Genomic DNA, 17944 nt, shown 5'->3' on the forward strand with positions numbered 1-17944 from the left:
GTGGATGCTCCATTGTTGAATACATTCAAGGATGGGACAGACAGATTATTAGTGTTTAGTTTAGTTTAGTTTAGAGATACAGCACTGAAACAGGCCCTTCGGCCCACCGAGTCTGTGCCGACCATCAACCACCCATTTATACTAATCCTACACTAATCCCTACACTAATCCCACACCTGTCCCTATATTCCCCTACCACCTACCTATACTAGTGGCAATTTATAATGGCCAATTTACCTACCAACCTGCAAGTCTTTTGGCTTGTGGGAGGAAACCGGAGCACCCGGAGAAAACCCACGCAGACACAGGGAGAACTTGCAAACTCCACACAGGCAGTACCCAGAATTGAACCCGGGTCGCTGGAGCTGTGAGGCTGCGGTGCTGACCACTGCGCCACTGTGTCTCAGGGAATCAAGGGATATGGCGAGCGGGCGGGAAAGTGGAGTTGAATCCCAAGATCAGCCATGACAGTTTTGAATGGCGGAGCAGGCTCGATGGGTCATATGGTTTATTCCTGCTTCTATTTCTTGTGTTCTTAAAAAAAACAGATGAGCTGCATTCACTTTCTGCCACACTGCACACATTTCACTGTTATAAATTTCAGGGGATATTTTGAAAGAATACTGATCAATTTCCTGTGGCTTTGTACATGGGGAGTTAAGTCCAAAAGGTTACTCCTCAAACTGTTTATTTCCCAACTACAGCATTAGAACTCAAAGAAATGAAAGAACTTGCATTTATATAGCACCTTGCACAATATCAGAACGTCCCAAAGCACTTCACAGACAATGGAGTACTTTTGAAGTGCTTTCACTGTTGTAATGTAGAAAACTTGGCAGCTAAATTACGCACAGCAAGCTCCCATGAACAGCATTGCTATAATGACGCGATCATTTGTTTTTAGTGATCTTGGTTGAGGGATAAACATTCGCCATGATACTGGGGAGAACTCCTCTGCTCTTCAGAATAGTAGCCATGGGGTCTTTTACATCCACCTGAAAGGACAGACGGGGCCCAGGGCTAACTCTTTCATCCAAAAGACAATATCACCAATAGTGCAGCACTCCCTCAGTACTGCACTGGAGTTCAGCTGAGATTAAATGCTCAAGTCTCTGGAGTGGGACTTGAACCCATGACCTTTTGACTCCGAGGGGACAGTGCTACCCACTGAGCTCAGGCTGACAACTTGATCAGGTCTGTGACAGTCTGTGAGGAATTACTCTCTTACCCTGGTTTGTGAACAATTTCTCTCAGAACTCGCACTGCATCGTCATTGCTCATGTTCTCAAAGTTTATGTCGTTGACCTGAGATGAAGGAAAAGCCACAATTATTCATCATGAGAACATAAGCAAGTCCCTCATGGAGGAGATCGCAGACAAGCTGAACCCAGCATTGATGTGTGGACTTTTCAGCAGGGATTGCGAGATGCTGATCAGAAGCAGTTAAGCTGGCTGATTCCGTCAGGATCAGGGATGTTGAGACCTTGTTGGCCCCCAACTGCATCCCGGTCTCACACCAACTAACTCCACACAGACCAGAGTACAGAAGGACATAAAAACAGAGATAATGTTTTAGGTCTGTGATCCTTCATCATTTGTCTCTCTCTCCACAGATGCTGCCTGACCTGCTGAGTATTTCTAGCCTTTTCTGTTTTCGTTACCGAAGAGAACTCCCCTGCTTTTCTTCAAACAGTGCCCTGTTATTTTTTTACATCCACTTGAGAGAGCAGATGGGGCATCGGTTTAGCATTTCATCTGAAAGACGCACCTCCAACAATGCAGCACTCCCTCAATGGAGCGCAGCCTAGATTTTGTGTTCAGGTCTCTGGAGTGGAACTACACCCACAACCTTCTGAGTCAGCTGGGAGATTGCTACCCAGTGAGCCACAGCTGACACGTGAAAAGGGATCTTTCGTGTTGCCGAGGTACTTTAATCTGACTGAGCGACGGGAGATGCTGACAGGGACATTCACCTGCCCAGGTCACAAGGGCAGCACAGCATGATTGTTGAGTTGCCCTACCAACGACAGGCCTCTGCTTCTGGGTCCAATCTGAGGAATATTCTGGAACAGAGTTACAAGAATGATATTTGAACTGCCAAGAGTACAGCTATCAGAAAAGACTGAGTAGACTGAGGTCCTTTACTCTACAAAGAGAAGACGGTTGGGTAACCCGATAGAGGTCTTTAAAATTATGAAAGGGGTTGACATGGAGAAGATGTTTCCAATTGTGGAGGGAGAACAAAGCCAAGGACTGTCAATATAAGATAGTCACTATTAAATCCAACAGGGAATTCATGAGAAATGTCTTTACCCAGAGAATGTGAAACTCACTACCACATGGAGTAGTCGAGGTGAACAGAAATGAATGCATTTAAGGAAAATCTAGAAAAACACAAGGGAGAAAGGAACAGAAGGACATGCCGATAGGGTGAGATGAAGGAAGGTGGGAGGAGGCTTGTGTGGAGCATAAACACTGGCACATATCAATTGGGCTCAATGCCCTGTTTCTTACGGTGTAGATTCTTTGTAACACCAGTTCACTCCAATTTTACATCCATGTTTCACCCTCGACCAGCCCCCTCCCTCTCCCCGAGCTGGGTGAGCAAGCCACTTGGCAACCCCTGTTCCAATGAATCGAACGAGCATGACCCAAGGACCCACCTGTAGCAGCATGTCTCCGGGCTCGATTCTGCCATCTGCTGCCACGGCCCCTCCCTTCATGATTGACCCGATGTAAATCCCTCCATCGCCTCTCTCGTTACTCTGCCCCACAATGCTGATTCCCAGGAAGTTGTATTTCTCTGAAGGGAAAAATGTGAACATCAAAGTATTATGAAGTATTTGCAGCACAGAAACAGGCCATTCGGCCCAAATGGACCGTGCTGGTGTTAATGCTCCAGACGAGCTTCCTCCCACCCTACTTCATCTCACAGTATCAGCATATCCTTCTATTCCTTTCTCCCTCATTTCTTCATCCAGCTTCTCCTTAAATGCATCTATGCTTTTCACCTCAACTACTCGTCCACGTTTTCGCTTTAAAGACCTCTGCAAATGCGACATGAAGTCCTGTGACATTGACCACAAGTCGTGGGAGTCAGTTGCCAGCGATCGCCAGAGCCGGCGGGCAGCCATAAAGGCAGGGCTAAAGAGTGGCGAGTCGAAGAGACTTAGCAGTTGGCAGGAAAAAAGACAGAAGTGCAAGGGGAGAGCCAACTGTGTAATAGCCCCGACAACCAATTTTATCTGCAGCGCCTGTGGAAGAGTCTGTCACTCTAGAATTGGCCTTTATAGCCACTCCAGGTGCTGCTCCACAAACCACTGACCACCTCTAGGCGCTTACCCATTGTCTCTCGAGACAAGGAGGCCAAAGATAAGAGAACTCATTGTGGTAGCAAGTTTCACATTTTCGCCACTCTGTGGGTAAAGAAGTTTCTGCTGAATTCCCTATTGGATTTATTAGTGACTATTTTATATTTATGGCACCTAGTTCTGGTCTCCCTACAAGTGAAAACATCTCTACATTTACCCTTTCAACCACTTTCATCATCTTAAAGACCTCTATCTGTTCACCCCTCGGCCTTCCCTGAGCATCAACCTATTCAATCTTTCCTGATGGGTAAAGCCTCTCACTTCTGGCATCATTCTAGTAAATCTCTTTTGCACCTACTCCAATGCCTCTATGTCCTTGTGTGGTCTAACCAAGGTTCTATACAAGTTCAACATAACTTCTCTGCTTTTCAATTCTATCCCTCTAGAAATGAACTCCACTGCCTTGCTTGACTTTTTTTTTAGATCTTATGTATCTGTGTCACTACTTTTAGTGATGTGTATCTGTACCCCCAGATCCCTCTGTTCCTCTACCCCATTTTGACACTTTTTTTCCAAGGAATATCTGGCCTCCTTATTTTTCCTACCAAAATGTATTATCTCATTCTTATTTAAATTGAAGTTCATTTGTCAATTTCACACCCATTCTGCAAGTTTGTAAAGGTTTTCCTATATTTTGTCGCAGTCCTCCTCTGTATTAACTACACCCCCAATTCGGTATCAGCTGCAAATACTGAAATTGTACTTCCGATTCTTGAGTCTAAATCATTTGTGTAAATGGTGAACAACAGTGGTCCCAGCACCGATCCTTGTGCAACACCACTTCCTACCTTTTGCTAGCCTGAGTATCTACCTTTAACCCCTACTCTCTGTTTTCTGTTTTGTAGCCAGCTTGCTGTCCAGTGACTCCACATGTTCTGACTGTAGTCATGAATCTACTATGTGGTACCTTATCGAAGTCTTTCTGAAAATCCAAGTATATTTTGTCTATTGCATTAACCTTGTCTAATCTTTCTAGCATTCCTTCAAAGAATTCAATAAGGTTTGTCAAGCATGACCTTCCCTTTTGGAATCCATGCTGACTATTCTTTATTGTTATTTTCAGTTTCTGGATGTTTCTCTGTCACATCTTTGAGTGAGGATTCCATTATCTTTCCTAACAATGACATTGAGCTAATAGGTCTCGAGATCCCTGCACCCGTTCCTATCTCTTTTTAACATAAAGGAGTCACATTGCTGTCCGCCAGGCAGATGGTATTATTCCCTTTTCTAGTGATTTTTTTAATATATATATAAGGTTTTTGCTATTTCTTCCCTATCTTTGTTTAATATGGGCAGATGCAATCATCTGGACCAGGAGTTTTATCCTCTTTGAATTTGATCAGTTTATTAATTATCACCCTACTTTCTATCTTAAATGCCTTTATATCTTTTTGATCTCTTCTTCTAATGTCACGCCCACCATGTTAGATTCCCAGGTAAATACCGAGGCAAATTTATGATGTCATATAGGAATGTTTTGCGGAGATTGGGAGGGGTGAGGAAGAGAAAGAAATAAAGTCTGAAGTGATAGATTTAAAGTGACTGGCAACAGAACCAGAGGTAGATAAGGAGAATTCTTTTTACACAGTGAGTTGTTATGACCTGGAATACACTGCTCGAAAGGGTGGTCGAGGCAAATTCTACAGTAACAGAATAAGACAATTGCACATGTATGTGAAGAGGAAAAATGTGCAGGGTTATGGTGTTAGAGCAGGGGAGTGGAACTAATTGGACAGCTTTTTAGAAGAGCTAGCACAGGTAAAATGGGCTGAATAACCTCCTACTGTGTTGTACAATTCTATGTCGCTTGTGTTCGTTCTAAGACCCAAGTATTGTAACATGTGCTGCAAAATTTTGCTATGCATACCTCAGTGTTTAACTTACTAATAGGATGATTCTTGCAAAACAGCCTGAACCAATTCCCCACCACCTCATCAGTTCACGCAAACCCCCTCGCTAATAACGACCGTCCTCACCTCCCGAGATAGAGAACTGGACACTTACCCATGTTTAAAGTGACGGTGATGATGTTGAGGGACATGGTGGAGTCTGTGATGCTGCTAAACGAGGAGGACTGAAAGAGAGCAGAAACATCCATCACCTTCCAGCAACACTTTTCGAGAGCACGGAGCTAACACAGACCCTCCCTATGGTCTCCTTAAGGTACAGAGGAATTGGACCACACTCTGAATGAGAAGAGCTGGATGATTTCACCGCACATGGACAGCGTGCTTAAGAGCTCAGAGCATTTTTCTTGTGCATGTTATTTCACTGCACCTCCCTCCCCGAAGGGACTCGCATTGGCGAAGCATTCAATGAGTGCCAGGCAATCTCATTATCACCATATTGTACGTCTGTGCCCAGTATCAGCAGGCAATTTGACCAAAGCAAACCGGCAGATGAGCCAGATCCTGTCCTCACCCAATGTCCCCAGTGCAGGCTTTCAAACAGGACACCAATAGAGACCAGAGGGAGCTTTACTCTGTATCTAACCCCTTTTTTTTCCCGCCTTTATACCCCAGGCCCCCTTCAGATATTATTTGTCAAGGGGGCTTTTATTCCTCAGGCCCCCCCTTATAAACAATTTATAAAATAACTTTATTAAAATTGAATAAATAAAACAAAACTCAAATTAAAGTGCCATTCTCAGCATTGAAGATGCACTCCAGCCCCTGTGGTGCCCACTGGTTGCGGAAGGCCTCAAGCAAACCGGCGGACATTGCATGCTCCTTCTGCAGGGACACCCGGGCGCGAACGTAACCTTCCAAGATCTGGATCCGTGACCTCATGCACGCGCCTTGGGGCCCTATGAGCTGCAGGTCCCTGAGCACGCCCTTCTCTTTGTACGCCTGCCACAGGGCCGGCTCTGGATCTGCGACGGCCTGACCAAGACGGGTCTCCAAGTCGATCACCTCCCTCTCTAGGTGCCCGATCTCGGCTTCCCGAGTCTTGGTCGACCCCTTTGCGTATTCCTGACAGAAGACACGGATGTGAATCTTGCCCACATCCCACCAGAGCCTCAAGGAGGGGAAGCCCCCCTGCTTCCTTCTCCAAGCGGCACAGAATCGACGGAACGAGTCCCGAAATTGCTCGTCCTCCAGCAGCCGGTTGTTAAAGTGCCAGTACGCGGACCCCGCCTGCATGCGGAGCGGAGTGAACTCCGCCCACACCGGGTGGTGTCCAAACACGGCACCAGCCACATGGAGGCCGTCGTGACGTGGGAGACGTACGCCTGCAAAATGTAAAGGTGGTTAATTCGGGACCCTCCACTTCCAGGTGAAGGGACTGGAGTCGGGATGGAGATTCTGTCAGACGTCCACCAGGTCGAGGGAGCTGATCAGTTCCCTCAACCTCTCCATCGCGCTTGGCTGCGCTGGGGACCGGAGCGATCCCTCACCTCGAGGGTACAGTTCACATCCCCCCCGAGGATGATGCACTCGCCACTATCAATAGAGCTCAAGGAAGCGGACACTTCTTCAAAGAAATGCGCTTGCAACCCGCCGGGACTGGGCACGTACACGTTCACAAAGTGGAGCGACACACTACCCCGGCAAACGGTGAAGTGCAGAAAGCGGCTCGGCACAAGGTCCTTGACCCCCAAGATCTCCAGCTGAAAAGTCGGGGCCAACAGGTTAGCCACCCAACTAGAAATATGGGTGAGGTGACTCATGTAGAGTCATAGAGTTATACAGCACAGAAACAGGCCCTTCAGCCCACCGTGTCAGCGCCGGCCATCAAGCACCTATCTATTCTAATCCCATTTTCCAGCACTTGGCCCGTAGTCTTGTATGCTATGGCATTTCAAGTGCTCATCTAAATACTTCTTAAATGTTGTGAGGGTTCCTGCCTCTACCACCCCTTCAGGCAATGTGTTCCAGATTCCAACCACCCTCTGGGTGAAAACCTTTTTCCTCAAATCTCCTCTAAACCTCCTGCCCCTTACCTTAAATCTATGCCCCCTGGTGATTGACACCTTCGCTAAGGGAAAAAGTTTCTTCCTATCTACCCTATCTATGCCCCTCATAATTTTGTATACCTCAATCAGATCCCCCCCTCAGCCTTCTCTGCTCTAAGGAAAACAAACAAAAAACAAAGAACAGTACAGCACAGGAACAGGCCATTCGGCCCTCCAAGCCTGCGCCGATCTTGATGCCTGCCAAAACTAACACCTCCTGCACTTCTGGGGCCCATATCCCTCAAACAACCTTAGCCTATCCAGTCTACCTTCAAAGCTGAAATGCTCCAGCCCAGGCAACATCCTGGTGAATCTCCCCTGCACCTTCTCCAGTGCAATCACATCCTTCCTATAGTGTGGCGACCAGAACTGTACACAGTACTCCAGCTGTGGCCTAATTAGTGTTTTATACAGCTCCATCATAACCTCCCTGCTCTTATATTCTATCCCTCGGCTGATAAAGGCAAGTATCCCTTATGCATTCCTAGCCACCTTATCTACCTGTGCTGTTGCCTTCAGTGATCTATGAACAAGTACACCAGGTCCCTCTGACCTTCTGTACTTCCTAGGGTCCTACCACACATTGTATATTCCCTTGCCTTGTTAGTCCTCCCAAAATGCATCACCTCACACTTCTCAGGATTAAATTCCATTTGCCACTGCCCCGCCCATCTATATCGTCCTGTAATCAAAGGCTTTCCTCCTATTTATGACACCACCAATTTTTCTGTCATCTGCAAACTTACTAATCATACTTCCTATATTCACATCTAAATCATTAATATACACTACAAGCAGCAAGGGGCCCAGCACCGATCCCTGTGGTACACCACTGGTCACAAGCTCCCAATCGTAAAAACAACCCTTGACCATTACCCCCCATTTTTCTGCCACCAAGCCAATTTTGGATCCAATTTGCCAAATTGGCCTGGATCCCATGGGCTCTTACTTTCTTAACCAATCTCCCATGTGGGACCTTATCAAAAGACTTACTGAAGTCCATATAGACTACATCAACTGCTTTACCCTCATCTACACATCTGGTCACCTCCTCAAAAAATTAAATCAAATTTGTTAGACATGATCTCCCCCTGACAAAGCCATGCTGACTATCCTTGAATAATCCCTGCCTCTCCAAGTGGAGATTAATCCTGTCCCTCAGACCTTTTTCCAATAGTTTCCCTATCACTGATGTTAGACTCACTGCCCTGTAATTATCTGGTTTATCCCTGCTACCCTTCTTGAATAATGGTTCCATATTCGCTGTCCTCCAGTCCTCTGGCACTTCTCCTGTGGCCAGAGAGAATTTGAAAACTTGTGTCAGAGCCCCTGCTATCTCCTCCCTTGCCTCACATAACAGCCTGGGATACATCTCATCTGGGCCTGGGAATTTATCCACATTTAAGCCTGCTAAAACAGCTAATACTTCCTCCCTTTCAATGCTAATTTTTAAAAGAATATCACAATATACCCCCCTGATCTCTACACCTACATCGTCCTTCTCCATAGTGAACACAAATGAAAAGCAATCATTTAAATCATTACCTACGTCCTCCAGCTCCACACACAGATTGCCACTTTGGTCCTTAACGGGCCCTACTCTTTCCCTGCTTATCCTCTTGCCCTTAATATACTTATACAACGCCTTGGGATTTTCCTTTATCTTGCCTGCCAGTGTTTTTCATGCCCCCTCTTTGCTCTCCTAATTACTTTTTAAAGTTACTCCCCCCTACACTTTCTATACTCCTCTAGGGCCTCTGGTGTTTTCAACCCTCTGAATCTGCCATCAGCCTCCTTTTTTTTCCTTATCCAAACCTCTATATCCCTTGACATCCAGGGTTCCCTGGACTTACTGGTCCTACTGTTCACTTTTACAGGAACATGTTGGCCCTGAACTCTCACTAATTCCTTTTTGAATGACTCCCACTGGTCTGATGTAGACCTTCCTACAAGTAGCTGCTCCCAGTCCACTTTGGCCAGATCCTGTTTTATCATATTGAAATCGGCCTTTCCCCAATTCAGTACCTTTATTTCCGGTCCATATTTGTCCTTTTCCATAACTACCTTAAATCTTAGAGTTATGGTCACTATCCCCAAAATGCTCCCCCACTGACACTTCTACCACTTGTCCGACTTCATTCCCTAAGATTAGGTCCAGTACTGCCCCTTCTCTTGTAGGACTTTCTACGTGCTGGCTCAAAAACCTCTCCTGGATGCACTTTAAGAATTCCACCCCCTTTAAGCCTTTTGCACTAAGACTATCTCAGTTAATATTGGGGAAGCTGAAATCCCCTACCATTATTACCCTATTATTTTTGCACCTCTCTGAGATCTGCCTACATATCTGCTCCTCTATCTCTCCCTGACTGGAGGCCTGTAGTACACTCCCAGCCCAGTGATTACCCCCTTTTTGTTTTTAAGTTCTACCCATCTGGCCTCATTTGAGGAACCTTCTAAGATATCTTCCCTCCTACTGCAGTAATTGACTCCTTGATCAATAGTGCAATGCCACCTCCTCTTTTACACCCCCCCAACCCCCCGTCATGCCTGTAGATTCTATACCCTGGAATATTAAGCTGCCAGTCCTGCCCTTCCCTCGACCATGTCTCTGAGATAGGATATCATATTCCAATGTGTTAATCAACGCCCTCAATTCATCTGCCTTACCTGTAAGACTCCTTACGTAAAAATAGATGCAATCCAGCCTTGCGTTATTCGCTTGTGCCTTAAGAACTCTATATTTACTCTGCCTTCCAGACTGACTTAGTTTCTCTTCTATATTTGGCTGTACATCACCCTCTACTGTACCTCCACTCTGTATCCCATTACCCTGCCAAATTAGTTTAAACCCCCCCCCCACCCCAACAGCACTAGCAAACCTCCCAGCAAGGATGTTGGTCCCGTTCCGGTTCAGGTGCAACCCATCCGACTTGCACAGGCTCCACCTTTGTCAGAAACAGACCCAGTGATCCAGGAAACTTAAACCCCTCCCTCCTGCACCATCTCTTCAGCCACACATTCATCTGCTCTATCCTCCTATTCCTACACTCACTAGCACATGGCACCAGGAGTAATCCAGAGATTACAACCTTTGAGGTCCTGCTTTTTAATCTGCTACCTAGCTCCCTAAATTCTTGTTGCAGGACCTCCTCCCCCTTTCTACCTATGTCGTTGGTACCAATGTGAACCACGACCTCTGACTGTTCACCCTCCCGCTTCAGAATGTCCTGCAGCCACTCCGTGATATCCTTGACCCTAGCACCAGGGAGGCAAAAACCATCCTGGAGTCATATTTGCGGCCATAGAAATGCCTATCTGTACCCCTTCCAATAGAATCCCTTATCACTATCATTCTCCCACTCTTTTTCCTCCCCTCCTTTGCAGCTGAGCCACCCGTGGTGCCACAGACTTGGCTCTTGCTGCATTCCCCTGAGAAGCTATCTCCCCCAACAGGATTCAAAGCAGAAAATTTGTTAGAGAGGGAGATGGACCCAGGGGACTCCTGCAATACCTGCCTAGTTCTTCTACTCTACCTGGCAGTCACCCATTCCCTTTCTATGACCTTTCTAGACCCCACCGTGCCACTCCAGAAAGCTCAACGCATATCTCCCTTCCCTGAGGACTGAGAGATTGTGAAATCTGCAGAGACCCTCTGCTGCCGTTGATGTTGAGGCTGGCTATGGTTATCTTCATGTCAAAAGTACTTAGAAAGCTGTCACCAACACTTCACTGTGAGGAAGAAGCAAAAATGCACCTGGCCTTCCACTCCCCCAGCAACCCATTGAGGAACGCTTTAAACCGGCACCTCTCAACCAGTTTCACGCCCACGCCCTTCCCACCTTCTTGAGGGTGACAAGGACGGACTGGATGATCAGCGCCAGATTCGACCACCAGCCAAGGGCCAGCTGAACTTTATTGGCGCGAGGAAGTCCTGGAGTTCCGCCATGGGGATGAGAGGAGACTCAGTGGGAGATACGAGGGAGACCATCGCCTCACTGGCGATGGATTCAAGGTCGTCCTCCATGCCCCACAGAGTCCCCCATCCTCCACCAGGTCGACACCGCCAACAGCTGACACACCCACCACACACTGTGGGTCAGACATCCTGGCTGTGCCAGCTGGTCCCAACTCCGTCACGATCCCTCCCCCAGGATCGACGGTGGAGGAGTCCTCTCTAGGTTCTTCTGTGGAAATGGAGCCTATGGGTGCCAGCAATTTAGGACCCGCCTCCACCTCCATCCCCAGGCCAATGAGCAGCCCACGGGAGACAGTAATTCCCAACTCCAGGAATCCAGCCGGAGCCAGGACTGGAGGCAGAGGGAGGAGGCCATCTCTTGCCCCGCCAGCGCCCACAGGCCCAGCAGACGGGGCAGCATTTTCACCCATAACCGGGTAGGGTACATCCTGGTCCGAAGTAGATTTTGGCTGGGAGGGCCGACCCTTCGGGGCCTTGCCCTCCCCTCCACTCAAGGCACCCGATGTAGTGGCAGATGGGAAGGCTTCTCCAGAAGCGTCCCCAGGCTTCTCCACCACAAGCAGGGCTCCACTTGCTCCTACAGGAGAGGCCACATGTACAGGGGTCTCCCCCTCCCCTCCATCCTAAGGGGTAGGGAGCTCCTGCCCAGGCTTTACAGCCTCGATGTTGGTGGTGTCAGGGGGAACCTGGGGACCCGAATTAGGAGACAGCTCCCCTCCAGCAGATGGGCTTTGCACCTCAGGGCCCTGTGTTACCTTCTCCTGTTTCCCACTAGGGCGCAGAGGCTCAGAAGCCTCCATGTCATCAGAGGCCTCCGCACCCTCCTTTTGCTTGGTGGTTGCACTGGGCCCTGGGGAGGTGGGTTTCCTGGGTTCGGGCCTTAGGCTTAGCTCAGGCTCGGGTTGTGCCACAGTAATTCAATACAATTCCACAGTATCCAGGGGACGTGCTTCTCGGTGTTTATTCTTTCTCCGCGTCTTCCTTCCAATCGGATGAGCACCTCCCCCCCACCCCGCCCTGGCCGAAGGCCGTGAAAACCATGGCCTCTGGAACCGCCTAAACGGTATCTGTTGGAGGTGGAGGGGGAGTGGGAGGAGGTGCAGCAGCGCCACCCTGGGCCACCTAGGCGGAGTTCGCGGCCGGGAGGTTGGAGCAGTTTAGTTTAGTTTAGAGATACAGCACTGAAACAGGCCCTTCGGCCCACCGAGTCTGTGCCGACCATCAACCACCCATCTATACTAATCCCACACTAATTCCATATTCCTACCACATATCCCCACCTGTCCCTATATTTCCCTACCACCTACCGATACTAGGGGCAATTGCTAATGGCCAATTTACCTATCAACCTGCAAGTCTTTGGCTTGTGGGAGGAAACCGGAGCACCCGGAGGAAACCCACGCAGACACAGGCAGTACCCGGAATTGAACCTGGGTCGCTGGAGCTGCGAGGCTGCGGTGCTAACCACTGCGCCACTGTGCCGCGTGTCTTACGAACGTGTCCCACCCCCTTGCAGGCATGGCACCGCGCCCCGTCTGAGCTTGGTAGGCCGTCCCCTGGAACTCCACGTCGAAGTGGCCCTCCAAGACCTCCTCCCATGCCAGCTGCAAATAGCTCCTGGCGGAAGAAGTACACATGCTACAGGCTGTTCTCCTGAAGACTGAGCGGGATTGGGGTGATCCCCGACCTCACCTCCCCCAGATGGTGCAGGTGGGTGAGGACGAGCTCACTGGAAATAAAGGGCAGGATGTTAGATAACATTATCCACTGCGCAGTGGCCCCCAGAGGGTCCACTGGCAGGAAAGTCCCGCCCACAATGAGCCCCCTATTCAGGGCCAGGGACAACGCCCGCTCGGTCTTCAGAGAAAATACTGCTTTCCCGTACATCTTTGAGGCTGCCACAATGGCCGAGGGGTCAACAACCTTGGCCATTGCCTTTACACAAGCCTCTATAGACATGTTGGGGGTGGGGGTAGCTCTTTACTCCATGGCTAGACGTTATTAATTTAAAAGGTGACGGGACTATATGGGTGGCCACAGAGGCTGCAGCCGCATAGGTATGAGAGGGCCGCGCCACCGGTGATGATGGTCTTGCCATGCGTTCAAGAGCCAAACCCACCCCAAGTTGTAGGCTTGCAAAAAAAACAGACAAACAAAAGTTTGCAAGAAATAACGTAGAAACAAATAGAAGCTTAGGGGAGAAGCTGAAGGTACGCAGGAAAGGTGAAAGACAGGCTGTAAGCGATGACTTTTGCTTTGAAGGTGGTGCACAGAGCACTTTGAACAGTCCTTAGTCTTCCAGGTTGCGGGAGGCATATTGAACTGGGTCATCCGAAAGCTGCCCAGGCTCTAGCTATATCCTTCTGTCTCTTTAGCCAGGCAGCTTCAGCTGACCCAGGCTGGGCAATTGGGGTGGGGAGGGAGCTTCTTTGGGTATTCAATACAATTGCACAGCTGCCTGGAGAATTGTACAGCCCCCACCCCTTGTTGTTCCGGCCTCTTCCACCTCCTGCAACAGTCCAAATGAAACTAAAGTCTGGTGCTCAACAACCCACCTCCAAATAGAGTCTTATTTCCTCCTCTGCAGAAAATGTTATCAAAAAGTGTTGCAGCTCTCACCTCAGCTCCCCCCTCTCCAGCAGCAACTCCAGCAACTGACTGCAGCACTGTCAGCTGCACCTCATTGATGCAGTCAGCACTCAGGATGCCCAGTTAGGCAGCAGCCAACCCTGTTTTTCTTTCTTATGGGACAGTGTGGAGGGAATTTTACTCTGCATCTAACTTCTGTTTTACCTGCCCTGGGGGTGTTTGATGGGACAGTGTAGAGGGAGCTTTAGTCTGTATCTAAACCATGCTGGGAATGCTAGATGATGACACTGGGTGTCTGACACAAAGTGTACCATTCTCCCCGCATCAACGCACTTCACGTTGTTGAGTACAAAACAAGTGGTTTCGATGTTAAAGAGACTGTAACAGTAAGTTTGAAACAGATGAGGAATCCACCCACCCTTTCGATGCGGGGGATCCGCGGTTTCCGTCGTCGCCGTTTGTGTCGTCTCATGAGTTTGGATGAGTTGCTCTGTTCTGTGGAGCTGCTGAACCTGTAACGGGAGGGAGTCACGGAGAGACTATGATGGGATCGGTGAGCAAACACAATTTCTAATTTTTACGTTTGTTTCTAGGTTGACAGCCCATTCCCTAACCCATCCTTTATCAATGTGCACACACAAGACTAATGGATGTTGGCCTTTGTATCAAAGGGAGTAATTGTTACTTCAATTGTTTAAGAGTCTTGGTCAGACCCCATCTGGAGTATTTGCATTCAGGTCTGGGCACTGCACCTCAGGTAGAAGAATATAGTAACCTTGGCGGGGTTGCAGCGCAGGTTCACCAGAATGATATCGGGGCTAAAGAGGTTGAACGGTAAGGAGAGGTTGCAAAGGCTAGGCTTGTATTCCTTTAAGTACAGAAGATTTAGGGCCAATCTAATTAAGATGTTTGAGATGATTAAAGGAGTTGATAGGGTTGATAGAGAGAAGCTATTTCCTCTGGTGGGGGAAATAGTCCAGAACAAAGGGGGTGTATAATTAGAGACAGGCTGTTCAAGGGTGATGGCAGGAAACACTTCTTCACACAATGGATGGTGGAAATCTGGAACTCTCTCCCTCAAAAAGCTGTTGAGCCTGGGCGACAATTGAATATTTTAGAACTGGGATTGAAAGAGTTTTGTTAGGGGTAGTACAACAAGTTGTATTGCTCCAGAACCTTTAATGCAATAAAACATATCAAGGCACCTCACAGTACTGTTATCAAACACTCTATTAAGGGTTACAGAAGTAAGACAGGAAAATGGTGTTAAGATACGGATCAACCATGATCTCACTGAATGGCGTATTAGGCTCAAGGGGCTGAATGGCCTACTCATGTTCCTATGTTTTTAATCAACACCCACTGACAGACAGGATTACTGGATACTGATCTGGAGCAGGAAACCCTGCCCAGTCTGAGCACAGGGCTCACTTGCAGTGTCCCTCCTGCTATCTTAACTGAGTTCAGCCTAGATCAAACTTAGGGCTGACTGGTCGAATGCTGTACATGTGTTTGACTGAAGGCGCGACTCCAAACTGCAACAACACTCATTTGCAGCACCCTTTCAAGTTACTTAAAAAGAATGAACTTGCATTTATATAGCGACTTTCACAACCCCAGGATTTCCCAAAGTGCTTTAGAATCAATTAAACACTTTTTTTTGAAGTATAGTTACTGCCGTAATGTAGGAAACCATGGCAGCTGATTTTCACACAGCAAGCTCCCACAAGCAGCAATGTGATAATGACCAGATAATTTGCTGGTTGATGGGTTACTATTGGCCCAAGGATGCCAGGAAGAACTCCCCTGCTCTTCTTCGAAATAGTGTCATGGGATCTTTTCTGCCCACCTGAGAGGGCAGATGGGACCCAGGTTAAACGTCTCATCCAAATTACGGCACCTCCGACAGCGCAGCACTTCATCAATATGGCATTGGATGCGTCAGTCCAGGTTTTGTGCGCAAATCTCTGGATTGCCTCTTGAACCGATGACTTTGTAACTCATCAGCAAGATTGCCGTGGTTGCTGAGAGATCACGTAACCCGGTACAAACCGGGGGTCAAGCGTGAGGCCCTAAGGGAAGTGTGGAAAGGTGGGGGCAGGGTGGCTCCTGACCGTTATGTAGTGACTCTTGTATGCAGGTAATTAGATATCGACTATCTGTGCTCACACACAAAGGATGGGCACATTGGTGAGGTATTGGCAGCGTAGCTGGGCTTGTGGAACTGTACCCCCACAAGAGTTAGCGGCTTGAGGAGAAAAGATAATGAGAGGGGGGAAAAAAAAAATCACCAAAGCTAAAAGAGAATTTGACAATTTGAACACAATATCTCCACCTGGGAGGTGCTATAAATAAAAACAGGAAATGCTGGAAATACTCCTGTGGAAAGAAAGACAAAGTTAAAGTTTCAGGTCTGTGTGGCCTTCTTTTAGAACTCGATGGGTGATGGATAAAATGAAAGGATGGCCGTTGCCCGAACACAAAGTAAAGGGATTAAGAAAGAAACAAGGGGCGGGGACAGAAAAAAAATGAACCAGCAAAAAAAAATTAAGAAAAAAAGATGTGGGCAGAGGTTATGATCGAAAATGATTGAACTCAGTGTGGAGTCCGGAAGGCCGTAAAGTGCGCAGTCGAAAGATGAGGCACTGTTCCCCGAGCCCGCGTTGAGTTTCATTGGAACACTGTAACAGACCAGGTGCACAAAGCTCAGCACTGATATCACTCACTCAGTATACATCCTTCCTTCTCCTGCACTGATATCACTCACTCAGTATACATCCCACCTTCTCCTGCACTGATATCACTCACTCAGTATACATCCCAGCTTCTCCTGCACTGATATCACTCACTCAGTATACATCCCAACTTCTCCTGCACTGATATCACTCACTCAGTATACATCCCAACTTCTCCTGCACTGATATCACTCACTCAGTATACATCCCAGCTTCTCCTGCACTGATATCACTCACTCAGTATACATCCCAACTTCTCCTGCACTGATATCACTCACTCAGTATACATCCCAACTTCTCCTGCACTGATATCACTCACTCAGTATACATCCCAGCTTCTCCTGCACTGATATCACTCACTCAGTATACATCCCAGCTTCTCCTGCACTGATATCACTCACTCAGTATACATCCCAACTTCTCCTGCACTGATATCACTCACTCAGTATACATCCCAACTTCTCCTGCACTGATATCACTCACTCAGTATACATCCCAACTTCTCCTGCACTGATATCGCTCACTCAGTATACATCCCAGCTTCTCCTGCACTGATATCACTCACTCAGTATACATCCCAGCTTCTCCTGCAGTGATATCGCTCACTCAGTATACATCCCAGCTTCTCCTGCACTGATATCACTCACTCAGTATACATCCCAGCTTCTCCTGCACTGATATCACTCACTCAGTATACATCCCAGCTTCTCCAGCACTGATATCACTCACTCAGTATACATCCCAGCTTCTCCTGCACTGATATCACTCACTCAGTATACATCCCAACTTCTCCTGCACTGATATCACTCACTCAGTATACATCCCAGCTTCTCCTGCACTGATATCACTCACTCAGTATACATCCCAGCTTCTCCTGCACTGATATCACTCACTCAGTATACATCCCAGCTTCTCCTGCACTGATATCACTCACTCAGTATACATCCCAGCTTCTCCTGCACTGATATCACTCACTCAGTATACATCCCACCTTCTCCTGCACTGATATCACTCACTCAGTATACATCCCAGCTTCTCCTGCACTGATATCACTCACTCAGTATACATCCCAGCTTCTCCTGCACTGATATCACTCACTCAGTATACATCCCAGCTTCTCCTGTACTGATATCACTCACTCAGTATACATCCTTCCTTCTCCTGCACTGATATCACTCACTCAGTATACATCCCACCTTCTCCTGCACTGATATTACTCACTCAGTATACATCCCAGCTTCTCCTGCACTGATATCACTCACTCAGTATACATCCCAGCTTCTCCTGCACTGATATCACTCACTCAGTATACATCCCA

General features: G+C 47.8%; 1 protein-coding gene across 1 annotated transcript in view; it reads right to left on the bottom strand.

Moving 5' to 3' along the window:
* LOC137375468 (segment polarity protein dishevelled homolog DVL-3) overlaps positions 1-17944 on the bottom strand; it is a 154566-nt gene that overhangs the window by 28276 nt on the left and 108346 nt on the right. The window contains exons 6-9 of the mRNA XM_068042757.1: positions 14310-14403; positions 5376-5445; positions 2664-2803; positions 1229-1305 (exon numbers count right to left, since the gene is read on the bottom strand). Of these exons, the coding sequence (XP_067898858.1) occupies positions 1229-1305; positions 2664-2803; positions 5376-5445; positions 14310-14403 (381 nt within the window). The remainder of the gene's footprint in view (positions 1-1228; positions 1306-2663; positions 2804-5375; positions 5446-14309; positions 14404-17944) is intronic.

This window comes from Heterodontus francisci, chromosome 11 (assembly GCF_036365525.1).
Source record: "Heterodontus francisci isolate sHetFra1 chromosome 11, sHetFra1.hap1, whole genome shotgun sequence".
Taxonomy (NCBI): Eukaryota; Metazoa; Chordata; class Chondrichthyes; order Heterodontiformes; family Heterodontidae; genus Heterodontus; species Heterodontus francisci.